Genomic DNA, 13,369 nt, shown 5'->3' on the forward strand with positions numbered 1-13,369 from the left:
GCTCTGAGAATATGTCAAATGTTCTAGTTAGCTTTCTGTTGCTCTGATAAAAGTCCAAAAGCCAATCTGGGAAAGTAAAGTCTTTTTTCACCTCACAGGTTACAGTCCATCATCAAGGGAAGCCAAGGCAAGATCCCAAGGCAGGGGCATGAAACCACAGAGGAATGCTGCTCACTGCTCTGCTCACCTTTCCTCTATGGCTCAGGCTCACATGCCTGGGGATGCCACTACCCACAGAGGACTGAGCCCTCCTCCATCAATTAGCAATCAAGAAAATGCCAGGGACCGGGGGAGTGGAAGTTCCCCACCAGGACAGCGGCCAGGTGGCTCCCGCTGTGGTTGATTATGGAAGGTTCCCACAAGAGTAACACTCCAGAGACTGCACCTCAGCCTGGTTCAACAGTTCAGGGAACTTACATTTCTCAGATAGCCCATCAGGAAAATTTTGAAAGACCTTTCTTCTGAAGATACACGGGGCACAAAAGGAGACGGAGAAAGTCCTGGTATTTCTGCTGTCACGTCTATGTCTGTTCCAACCCCCATCTATCAGACCAGCAGCGGACAATACATTGCCATTGCCCCAAACGGAGCCTTACTGTTGGCCAGTCCAGGCACAGATGGAGTACAGGGACTGCAGACATTAGCCATTACAAATTCCAGCAGTACTCAGCAAGGTACAATCCCCCAGTATGCACAGACTTCAGATGGACAGCAAATACTCGTCCCGAGCAACCAGGTGGTCGTACAGACTGCATCAGGAGACATGCAGACCTACCAGATCCAAACCACACTGTCCGCCACTTCACTGCCACAGACTGTGGTGATGACTTCTCCTGTGACTCTTACATCTCAGACAACAAAGACCGACGACCCACAACTCAAAAGGGAAATAAGGCTGATGAAAAACAGAGAAGCCGCTCGAGAGTGCTGCAGGAAGAAGAACGAGTACGTGAAGTGCCTGGAGAACCGGGTCGCCGTTCTGGAAAACCAGAACAAAACTCTGATCGAAGAGCTAAAGACTTTGAAGGATCTTTATTCTCATAAAAGTGTTTGATTCTTAAAGAGAAAGTATTTTTATGGACTTGCTTTAAAATGAGGTGGATTTCTTTTTAGTGGAGTTTTATAAATTCAGAGGTCAAAGAAGCTATTTGTATTAGGTTTTTACAGTGCGCAGGTTGACAGAGGATAAGTGGAGATGAGCAGGAGGAAGCTGCTGGCAGGACTGGAAGGTCCGGGGGAAGTACTCCAGGAAATGGACTGCAGCAAGGAAACTTAGACATCTGTCCAGCCAGAGGTGGTGGCGGCCGCAGCAGCCCTGGTGAAGAACGCGCTCCCTCTCAGTTTGTATTCTTACTGTTTGTTTCCAAGATTTGCCTTTTCATTTGTGTGTGTGAGTGTGTGTGTGTGTTTGCTTCCTGCCAATAAATTCTCAATTACAAATGTAAAAGAAAGCATAATACGTTACTAAGTGTGTAAATTATGTGGTCTGATTGTTAGTTGTCATATTGTCAGGTGTGTTGAATAAGTTTTAATAGTTGCTTTTGTTGGATTTGAGGGGTTTTGATAAGTGTTCTAACAGGCAAAGGGCACAGAATCTGAAGATGGTGATTTGTAAGATTTTTATCAGAATGGAAAATTTGACAGTTTTAAATAGTTGATTTTTGCTTCCAGAAGGTAAGGGCGATTTTTCACAAGCATATAATAATTTTCTTTTAATTCTCTAATCCGGTATGCAGTTGAAGAGCATTACTCTTTTGTGCTTTAACAGAATGAAGTGTTTACAAAGCCCTTAAAATCTTTTCAGTAACCTGAAGATGTACACCAAAGCTTCCCGAGAGGGTTTATAATCATCTTACTGTAGGTTTGTCAGGTTTGTCAGGTTCTAAAGTAGTTACCAAGGCAACTTGCCTTGAGACTATTTTGTAAGGTAGCCAAGGGTACCTTTATAAGGGAAGGGACTGCCAATATATTTTTATAGTGAATCTTTATAAATTCTAATGTTGAGTTTTTAATGATTATTTTAAATGTTTATATATAGTTTGTTTAGTAAAAAAAATTGTATCTCAAATTACCATTTTTTATATTATGAGAAGAGTAAAGTTTTCAATTGGCTGATATTGAATTGTACTTTTTCTATGAAGTTTATCTAAAGTTTAAGCTGTGGTCAGTACACCAGTGTTTAACCTCTGTATTCTAATCTGTATACACTTTGAAACTGTACTGCAAAACTGTTGTGTGCCTATATAGTATATTTCATATGGTCTATGAAATTAAAGAACATTTGATAAGATTTAAACAAAAGAAAATGCCAAAGGAGCATACCTACAAGCTAGTCTGAGGAAGTCAAATCTTCACTACGTGTTAAGTAGACAGCCAAGATTAGCCATCACAGCAAGCCATAAAGGGGAAAACATAAACCTCAGCTTACTGCAAAGAACATTGACCCTCTATGAATAGAATTCTATGTCCAAAGTGAAGTTTCAAATGTATGAAAAATAATTTTAAAGAATTTATATTAAAAAATGTAACTCTCTTTAAAATAAGTGACAATCAAACAAGCCACAAAGGAAAATTTGGTAAATTTGACTATTGAAGCCCCTTCTGGAGGCTGCAGGGTGGGCATGGGGATTGGCTGTTGGCTGCCAGCAACTTTGATCATCCTTGCAGTGTTTTTGTGGAAGAGTTCCCATCAGAAGTCCTGCCCATTATAAGCTTATGTTCTAAAGAAATGGATGAGCCCATTCTGCTTGATGATTTGGAGAAGGCTGTATCCCATTTTCAGAGCCATAGATTTTGAAAACTTCTAAAGCAGCACCAGGCAGAAACCCAGTATTCTTGGTGGCACACACTGTAGTGTCCATGCTCATCATGCTAGTGTCAGTGGTGAGCTCTGTAAGATGATTTAACTCAGGAGTATGATTTGTTTCCTGTTGCTGCTGTCTCCAAATCCTGCCTCTTTGACCACCAGAGAAACTTCAAACTCCAGGCTATCCTGTATTTTCTATCTGTTTCTCCCACCTCTAAACTTCTAAGTAATATTTACTACTGCTCCTACTGAAGAGCATTCTGGGAAATTATGGGGGTAATGAGTAGCCTCCCCATAGGGTGGGAAGTACCAACTATGGTGAGTGTTTATAAATGAGCTTCCAACTCCTCATGGTGAAGTAGTAAAAAGAGTCTAATGAAGCAGAGAGAAATGTCTAGCTTTGGAAGGAGGAGGAGCTGAATGGCTTCCCCTGTGTCACAGCAGAGATTCCTGGAAAGAAACATCAGCTTCTGGCCAGTTCATGAAGAATTAGCAAGGAAGCAAAGGCTGTGCCTCATGACAACAGCAGTCGCTTCTCTGGAATTCTACTGTATCCTTGAGAGCTCTTGGATTCCCCTGTGATGTCACTAGTGTTGTAGCAACACCACATGAGCTTAGGACATTTGTTCACTGCTGTAAGGTTCACCTACAGAGATGTGGTCAAGACTGAAGCGTCTAGTTGAGAGCGAGAATACACAGCATGGAGAGACCAGAGCGAGGAAGAAAGAAGCAGGCCCTAGGTCTCACTGGACAACATGGAGAAATCTCTGGACCTGGGGAAGACGCAGTGAGTTTAGGAGGGGCTGGGCAACTTTCTGGATGTGATGGTGTTGAGCCTTCCATAGCTAGGGCTCAAGAACTGGGAACTTGTGGAAAGGAATAGGCCTATGCTGCTCTGGATTCCTAAAGAGCAGACACAGATCAAGGATCCATGATGGTTAGTTTGGCAGATTCAGGAATTGACAAGGCTTTATCTGCTTTGCTTTGTACCATCTGCTTTCACTCTGAGTGGGGAGGAGGCCCAGAGAAAGTAATGAAATATCTGTACCATAATTGTGTTCCCTCCCCCACATACTGGAGTCATTTAGTTGTGAGCCAGTAATCATAGGGGAAGGAGGGTGCCCTGGCAAAGCCTGAGGTTCTCATACTTTACATCCCAGCCACTAGCAGAGCAGGATCCACCAAGTGCTGCTGTCTTCAAATGACCCCTGTGGTTTCTTAGTTACCAACTGCTGATGGCACACTGATCTGCAGTTCAGCCTGAGAGATGTTAGATTCAGTGAACCTGGACTGAGACTGCCCCCTTCGTGCCAGCTCTAGGTGTCTTGGACTGTCAGTGAGGATAGCTTTGTGAATCTGATGACCATGTACTGCCCCTGCATGGCTTCCCCATTAACAGGAGAGTCTGAAACATAGAGCAAGTGAGGTGGGCATCCATACACTACCTGAGTGTGACAGTAGCAATTTTCTCCTGGTTTTTCAAAGCACTTGCCTGAGGGCTCCAAAGCTACAGAGCATTCTCTGTAGTTGTGAATAAGCTTTAGAAGGATGTCCCCTGGGTCACATTGTCTAGGGAGAGAGAGGAACCCCGATGACTTCTGAGACATCCACCTCCCTATAGAGAGATGGGAGAACTGACATCCACAGAGGGGGAGACTCAAGTCTTGTCTTTGCGGAATTGCTAGGACAAAGACTCATCTGTCAGTTACTTCCTGAGCATCCTTCAGTGGGTCAGGTTTGACTGAGATGAGGTAATGCCTAGGGCAGTACTGTGCTTTGACTTCTAGACGAGGGAATTACTGAGATACTTAACTTTGCCTAACTTGGTTGTCAGGGTGATATAACATCTGAATGGACATAGTTTACCTCACATCACTCATGTGTTCTTGGGTCCACCAAGTACTTTCCTGAGACCAAAGTCCAGTCTTTTGAAGAATTTGCCATCCATGCTGAACATGGTGCCATCTCCTCATTTCAGTGCTGCCAGGAAATTGACAAGTGTGATGTGTGGCTCTGGGAAAGGTCTAGAGTAAAGGACCCCTCGTATGTCTCCTGTGTCCTTTGCCTGCCCTTCTCATGCTCGATGAGTATTCTTTAAGCTGGCTGTGCCCCTCTCCTTCCCAAGGGCATGGGCATCTTCACAGATGGCTCCAGATAAAGAAATTAGTCTCTGTGTAGCACTAGGTGAAGCAACATAGCAGTGACACACTACATATTGTCCCCATGACTGTGAAACACTTGTCCTTTCATATCTGTGTCTGGTCTCTCACTAGCCATTCATCTTTCCTGACACTTGAGTGCAGGAATGGACCATCACTCTTCCTGGGAGTGTTTGCTCTTGTGTCTCAGGGATCACCTGGAGAGTCCCAGTTCTTACCATACAGCCTGACATGTCACTAACTGATTCCACATTTGCTAATATCGTGTTGGCTTGAATTTATTTTGCTGACGATTCAGGGAAATATTTATCATTAACTAAGGGACATTTCTTTGTTCTGACAGGACACCCACAAACTCCTTCCATATCCATGTATTGTAAACAGCCTTGTGAATCCTGCACAGTGTTCTTGTTGACATCAGGGGATCAACCTTTCCTTCTCACCATTCTGACTTAATTCCCTAGCAACATTTTTTTCTCATGTTATTGATTACAGATATCAAGAAGGGCCCAGTCGTTGCCTGAGATGTATTTTGAAGTGAGTCTTCAACTTCCCATACATGAAGTAGTGAAAATATTCTAAAGAAACAAAAAGAGATCTCTGGCTTTGTAAGGAGGAGGTGCTGAAGGTCTTCCCTTGTGTTTCTGGGAAGGCTGCTGGGAAGGGCAACATGGCTTTTGATGAAGTGCAGAAGAGCTAGTTAGTGGATAAGTGAGGACTGCCGGGGGTGACCCTAATCATCCCTTCCATGGAGATTCTATTCTATCATGGATAGTGTTTGGTGTTCTCTGTGATGTCATCAGTGTTGTGGCAATACCAATGACTGTGGGTTATTCCTTCAGTTCCCATGGACATGTTGGCAAGACTGAGCAGGCTGCTTGGGAGAGAGAATGGAGAACATGGAGAGACCAGAGAGAGACAGAAGGAAGCTGGCCTTTGGTCTCAGTGTAAAATCTGGAGAAATAAATGGTTCTGAGAAAGGCACAGTGAGTCCAGGGCAGGGGACAAGACGCTTCCTGGAGGAGGTGAACTTGAGCTGATATTTCTAGTATTGTAGCTCAGCAGCTGGGAGTTTCTGTGTAGTAATGGGTGAGTCCAGCTTTTCTGGCTTTCTAAAGAGCAGACCCAGAGTCAAGAGTTTCTAAAGGTTAGTTTAGGAGAGCCATGATTTGTCCAGGTTGCAGCTGCTTTTCTGGGAATTCCTTCAATTCCTTCTGACTGAGAAAGAGGATTGGGAGAAACAGATGGACCACTGAGCTGTCCCTCTCTGGGTAGGGCGTTGCCACACTTCATCCTAGTGGATTACTTTCATTTCCATGGAAATCTGATGCCGATAGGAAGGGAGGGAAACCACCTTGGCCACACAGCACACCTTCAAATGTTTTGGTCCAGGACACATGTGATTAGGACTTGGTGCTGCTAATCTCTAGAGACAACAGGCTTTGCTTGCATCACATCAGATGGTAGCTCCAATTCTACTTGGCTGGGCTTGCTTATGCCTTCCAGGTGCAGGGTACTGCATTAGGGAAAGAGGCACATGATTATCCACAGTGGTTGAGGGCAGAGACAGAGCTCAGTGGGCAGAGTTTGAGCATAGCTTTCCTGCTGTTTGGAAGTTTCACTGGGTCCCTAGCATTCACTCCCTTAGGCTTCTTCTTGGGAATCAGCATGGTCTCTCCTGGCCCTTGCCATTCAAGAATACAAGTTAATTTGTCTTTATCTACCTGCAGGGACTACTGGAGAGGCACCATCCCAACTCTCCACCTTTACAGAACAGGAGCAGGAGCAAGACATGAAAAAAATCGAAAAACTCACCATTCGCTTACATGACATGGAATGTGAGACAAACGAGCTTCGTGGTATCCTAGCCAATTATACTTGCAAGGATTTGAACAACAGGTAGTCATTATGCGCAGTTCTCTGCTGACCTTCTTGAAACCACAGTATCAATCCCAGGTTTCCTGAGGAACAGGAGGCTGAAATTCCAGGGTGTCCTGCTGCCTAAACTAGTTTTCATGAGTTCCTTTGAGATGAAGACTTGGAACCCGGGGAGGAATGAGATAGGGACACAGGCTGTTCTGCTTCCTTCAAATGAAAAGCAGAATGTGTGGCATCAATTGCACTCTTGGGATAGAGTTGGTAGTGTGTGAACCCTCAACATGTACTTCAAGAGACCTTGACAGGCGTTATCTTGTGGGAGATGCTAGGTGCTGTGAGTTTGTGGAGAGTCTTTGTACTTGACCAGCAGATGATTGTGTATGAAAGCTCATGAAAGCAGCTGGAGGGCCCTGGTTTATTCATCTGACTAAGGGTGTGGCCGGAAGCTCCCCTCTGGTCTTCTTATACTCTGTGGCAATACCACATTTCAACATCTTGGGCATCCTGATTTCATGTGGTGTGTGTGTGTGTGTGTGTGTGTGTGTGTGTGTGTGTGTGTGTGTGTGTGTGTGTGTGTGTGTGTTGCACAATCCTTAGAGCATTGGGTCTGTTAAAGGGTCTGAGGATTTAACATGGATCCAGATTACAGCACTGGTGAAGCAAGGGAACCTCACTTTGAGAATCACACCTCCTGGTCACTGTGCTCACCGTTTTAGAACATAAGAATCACTGTGCAGTTTATAAAACCATTCCAAAATTGGGGCTCCTCCCGGCAAATACTAATTGTTTGCTCTGGGTCTCTGTGTAGCTATTGGCACCCAGGAATGAGAATCCCTGTTCTAGAGATAGGAGAAATGTTACAATAGGTTTCTTGTGTTTTCAGATATGTGGCACAGATTCCTGGCAACTTCTTAGAGCACTTATCTATAGCTCTATGCCCACTCTGGGTGCTCATGAACTGGATCCCTCATATTAAACCTTCTGGCTGTTATGTTCTGAGCACAAGATAGAATGTTTAATAAGCACCAGGAAGTCACAGTGTTTAAATACCAGGCTGTGGCATCTACTGTGCTGGAGTAGTCCATGACACAGCCTTATTTATGTGATCCTTGTTGCCTGTGTTCATGGGGTTCATTTTTCCTGGGGCCATGCCCTACCACAGGCTGAACTTTGAAACAGAGATGCTTGAAATGGAACACAAGCAGGTGATGTTGGCTCTCCAGAAAATGCCATTGGAGATGAGTGAAGCCTTGGACAAGTGCAAGGGGCTGATGGAGGAGACTGAATACTTTAGGTAAGTGCCCAATAGCTTGGGAGGGACTGATTCTGCCCTTCTTTTTCCTTGACTCAAAGTGAGGGCTCTGGTTCTAGCCTGTGTGCCTCTGAGCCAATAGCCTGCCTTGTGGCCCTTCAATTTTTGCCTCTTGGACTCAATTTTGCTAAGTGTGAAGATACACTGAATCCCTCCTATTATTGTCCTGCCCAACTCAGGAGACCTAAGACAGAAAAATGGTTTGTACCATGAAGGGGATTTCTTGAAGCCCAGGTTCTCTGGGTGCTGGCAGGGGCTTCACAGATCTGGTTTGCCTGGGATCTGTAGAGAGAAGTTATTCCTGTTGGAACTTCTGCCCTCATTCAGAGTGTGTTTTGCCTCTACCTGCTGATGCTTTCCCAATATCAGGAACAGTTAAGCAAAGGTGGGGACTGCACCCTTTTCTCAGAGGGACAAGATCCCTTTTGATACCTGGATTTTCAGAAGTAGTTTGAATTTGTCTGCAATTTGGCTATTCTCTGGATTTAGCCTGCATTTGAGTGATGCTGGCTAGTCTACTGAGAGCTCCATTCTTGTTCTGTTGACGTCAGACTTTTCATGGTTGGTGGTACGTGGATGCAGGATGGCAAATAGAGGCTCACTGTGGCTCACCATGTTTTGGTGATTGTTTAGTTACCTCAATGGCCAGATCCTACCAGAGTGTAATCAGCTAAGGAACAATGTCCGTCTGTTGAGACATCAGAACATGCTGTTGTGGAAGGAGCAGATTGAAGAGCATGAGACCTGTGAGAAGTTGAAGAAGCTCTTAAAGGAGGCCCATGAGAAGATGTGTGACCCCTGTGCTGAGCAGCATCAGGTAGGCTGAGGCAGTAGGGGCAGACTTCCCAACTGTCCAACCATAAAATAAAAACACCCATGTAAGCACCCACCCACCCATCCAGAATCCATTTCTGTGATCATTCACAAGTCTTCCTGTAGAGGTAGCCTCTTGCTAGATACTAGCTGATTGGAAAGCAAACCCTCCTGGTCTGCTGAAATTGCAGTACATTCAGAGAGATGGGTCTGTGAGATACCACACACCTACATTTCAGTATATTAGAATCTGTCATGCAGGGAGCTACTTGTAGAATACCACAGAGCTCTCATTGATTAGGTCAGTGGCCTGTGGCTCATTTGCATTCTGGGGTCCTGTGAGATCATAAGTAGGAAGCAGCTTGCAAGGACTAGAGGCCTAGACAATGCCAAGTGAATGTTTTTCATTGTCAACTTTTGGGGTGGCAAGTGGGCTTGTCCTTTCTTCCTGCATTCCATTTTGTTCTCTTTCTTTAGCTTAATTCTTGGGTCACACTCTCAGAAGCTGAGTATCAGCTTGTCAGCCCTGTTTTCTGTGAGTGGTGCTGGGCAGTTCTCCCATCCTGGAGTTTCCAGTCTGGAGCTGACTGAATGACCATCGATGTGGGAGGACTTTGACAGCTTGAGGGTTGGGGTGACAGGTTTAAGGCTTGAAGAGAACATTTTCTCCAATCACCTCAACATAGTTTGACTAAGCTGTGTGCTCTCCTCTAGGCAGTTTTAGTCCCCAGCGGATGGATAGCTCTGTTGTAGGCCTCTGTGGAAACGTCTGATGTGCATAATCTAAATTTATCTGTTTACTCAATATGATATCCTCTTCTTTTTTTCTGCTTGCTTTTGATTCCTCTTGTCTGTGTGTGATCCTTACAAGTGTATGTAAATGTGTACATACACGGGTGTGTTCAGAGGCTACATAATGAAACCCCATGTTGTCATCTGTTGCTTACTCTCTTGTTCCCTTGAACCAAGGTCATTCACTGAACATAAAATTATCTGTTTGGGCTATTTGGGCTGGCCAGGACTCTGGATCTCCTGTTCTTCAATGGGGCCTTCTGTCTTGTTTTGTCTCATCTAATTGTCACAAGTTTTAATTGCTCAGAAAGAAAAAGGAGGGAGTAGTTTCTCCTGTGTTTATACACTCTTATTGCTTTGGTATACATGTGTTCTTTAATAAATAATAAAATCAAACAATACAGCTATTTTAAAAATAAAAACTAGACTTCTTCCTTTTTATTACACACAGCTAACACAAAGGAAATATCTTGTTTGTCTCATTGGCTTCACAACACGGAATCCCACAGTGCATCTCCTTACTGATATTGTGTTACGGACTATATCATATGCGTGTGTGTGTGTGCGTGTTCGTGTGCGTGTGCATGTGTGTGTGTGCATTTCTGTCCATGTGTGTGGGTGAACCTCTCTCTGTGTGTGAATGCTGACTATTATTTGGACATTAGTGTTCCTTTGGTTTCTATATATGACCTCCTGTTGGTGAGTGGGTGTTTGTGTGCCCATATTTCCTGTATGTGTAGGGGTAAATGCTTGTGTGTGTGTGCTGGGGATATGGGTGCTAAAAAGTACTAGTGTTTGTGAATGTGTAAACTCATGTGTGTGTTTTTCTCTGAAATTACTCGTTATATTTTTAATCATGATGGAGACCAACTACCTTTATTGAGAAAGTACTGTGCCTATCTCTAATTGCCACTGTGTTCATTTCTCATCCAAAGAAAGTTAATCTTCTTCTCAATAGTATTCTTGATGATTGCTCCTTCTATTAAAATTGGCAGTGAAATTGAACATGTTGGTGCATTACAGTGGGCTTGTATGGGTGCATAAATGTACTTATGTGTGTCCTTGACTTTATGTGTGTGCATGAGAGTGAGAACTCTCCCCTGAGAACACAATCTTCTAATGAACAGGAGCAAGAAAGCCTGGATGAAAAACTGAAGGGCCTGCTGAATCAGAAGGAGCTGGTCACCCAGCAAAGGGACTTGGCAGAAAAGCTGCAACATCACTTCAGTGTTTATGAGATGAGGTAGGAGCCCAAACTGGGAGGAGTAGTTAGAAAGATGTAGGTCACCTGTACCTATATCTCTGTCCTTTTTGGGAATCTTCCCATCTGGATGGCTCTCATCCACAGGCAGTGAAAGACCACCTCAGGGTGTTGTGCTGGCCCTGTTAACAAGAACTGCTCCATGAAACACTATGTTTGAGCCTTAGTGTTTCTGAGGAATGTGTACCCATTATTCCCTTCGGAGATCTCTGGTATCTTCTCAGTGTCCCCTATGTCTCCCCATAAATCTCCCTATGGAAGTCCTCAACCTAGCAGGAGGAGGGTTAGTTTTGAAGGACAGTGTGTGCTCTTGTTACTTTATTTTCCTTTCAGAACATCACCTGTAAGGAGAAGTTCCTACTTCTGGGTAGATCTGCATGCAGCACACTCCTGCTGATTATAAGCTCTCTGCAGTGTGCATCTGTCTCCTGAGAAAAGATTTTTCTGGACATAAGATTATTTAGGGGTTGAGGTGTTGAACTCAGGCAGGTCTTTGTGTTGTAGGAATAATCAGAACCTTCACTGCTTTTATTTTGTAAGCTCTCTAGAAGGACTACATTCAGTTTCCCAGGTTGCTCATTCACCTGCTATCTAATCAGGGCCATGTACATCTGCCCTGAACTGTCACTCAGACCTTGATACACTGTTATATTTTTCTCAAAATATTGTATCTCCACAGCTGTAGAAATGTGTGGATTTTCTTGTCCAGCACTGTCTAGTTCTCAGTTTGTCTTCTAGCAGATTTTAAAACACAGAGTTAAATCCAGGCTAAGGTGCACTCTGACACTACTCTCCTAGGAAATCAAGGAATGACCTGAGCTGAGAGGTCATGCTGGACTGTCCAGATGACTAGAGCTGGTTCAGGCTCAACAGCTGACACAGCAGGTCCCCACCAGGCCTGTTCCCTAACTGCCTTCCTCCTCTAGGTCACAAAATCTCCAGCATGACCTGGAACATGTCACAGCCCCGGATAAGAGCCTCCTGCAGACAGAGCTGCTGCAGCAGGAGCAGGAAGTATCACAGGCAAGTGAGCCACCACTGCATACCAACCCCTGCAACCATGGCATTCATGGGGACTGGGGGCTCTTGACATTGGCTTCCAGTGTGAGTAGGCCCTGATTTTGTCTAGCCTGTGGCCCAGCCAGGATGCCTCTGGGACTGATTGCCTTTCTTTCTCACACAACAGCTTTGAGAGAACTGAGGAGGCCAAAGAAGCCACAATCCACTTGAACCCATGGTGCTCTCCACCCTTGGATTGAAGCCTCCTCAGAAGAATACACACTCCAAGTCCCATGGGGCATTGCTATACTTGCTTTGAAATGGTCTTTTACATTTGTGACTGCCTTCCTACCATGTTTTCAAGGCCAGCCACAGGCTTTTGACTGTGCCTCAAAGTCTGTTGCATGATTAACCTAACCCTTTAATCTTTTAATTTAGCAAGCTACTTAGCATAATTTTTTTGTTTGTTTTTTGTTGGGTTTTGTTTGCTTTGGGTTTTTTGGTTTTCTTTGTTATTGTTTAAGATTTTGAATTCATTTGTACTTTCTTTGGTTCTTGCTGTTTGGTATTTTGATATGACTATTTACTGTTTATATTGTGTGCCCTTTCATCCATTATTGAGTAAAGTGATTGTATCTTTATTAAGAAAAATGTGATTGCCTACTCTTCACTCTTAAGATGAAAATGTGGTCATATACACAATGGAGTACTACTCAGCAGAGAAAAACACTGACATTATGAAGTTTGCAGGCAAATGGATGGATCTAGAAAAAATCATCCTGAGTGAGGTAACCCAGACTCAGAAAGACAAACATGGTATGTTCTCACTCATAGGAGGATACTAGATGTAAAACAAAGATGACTAGACTGATACTATCAACTTCAGGGAGGCTATGTAGAAAACAGGACCCCAAGAAAGATACAGGGTTCGCCCAACAACAGAAAAGTGGATGAAATCTACATGAAGAACATGGACGTGATTGGGGGTAATGAAGGGCAAGGGTCAAGGGAAAGAGAGCTTAGGGGAGCAGGAGATCCCAGCTGGATCAAGAACACACAGAGAGAACAAGGAATAAAAGAGCATGATAAATGAAGACCACATGAGAATAGGAAGAAGCAAAGAGCTAGCAAGGTCCCCAAAATCAACAAAGAAACTCCCACAATAGACTACTGGCAATGGTCGAGAGACAGCCCGAACTGACCTACTCTGGTGATAGGATGGCCAAACACCCTAATTGTCATGCTAGAAACCCCATCCAATGACTGAAGGAACTGGATGCAGAAATCCACAGCCAGGCCCCAGGTACAGCTCCACGAGTCCAATTGGCGAGAAAGAGGACGGTTTGTAT

At 44.2% G+C, this 13,369-nt stretch overlaps 1 protein-coding gene and 1 pseudogene across 1 annotated transcript; both read left to right on the top strand.

Moving 5' to 3' along the window:
* The first annotated feature begins 330 nt into the window (after positions 1–330).
* Positions 331–1,708, top strand: LOC143267325 (cyclic AMP-dependent transcription factor ATF-1 pseudogene; annotated as a pseudogene).
* A 1,704-nt stretch (positions 1,709–3,412) lies between these two features.
* LOC143267150 (disks large homolog 5-like) lies at positions 3,413–12,664 on the top strand. The gene is made up of 6 exons (XM_076544050.1): positions 3,413–3,593; positions 6,696–6,864; positions 8,006–8,137; positions 8,789–8,972; positions 10,888–12,044; positions 12,208–12,664. Exons 1-5 carry the CDS (start codon positions 3,461–3,463, stop codon positions 11,005–11,007), a joined length of 738 nt encoding a protein of 245 aa, XP_076400165.1. The 5' UTR covers positions 3,413–3,460; the 3' UTR covers positions 11,008–12,044; positions 12,208–12,664.
* Positions 12,665–13,369: the final 705 nt, after the last annotated feature.

This window comes from Peromyscus maniculatus, chromosome 9, assembly GCF_049852395.1.
Source record: "Peromyscus maniculatus bairdii isolate BWxNUB_F1_BW_parent chromosome 9, HU_Pman_BW_mat_3.1, whole genome shotgun sequence".
Lineage (NCBI taxonomy): Eukaryota > Metazoa > Chordata > Mammalia > Rodentia > Cricetidae > Peromyscus > Peromyscus maniculatus.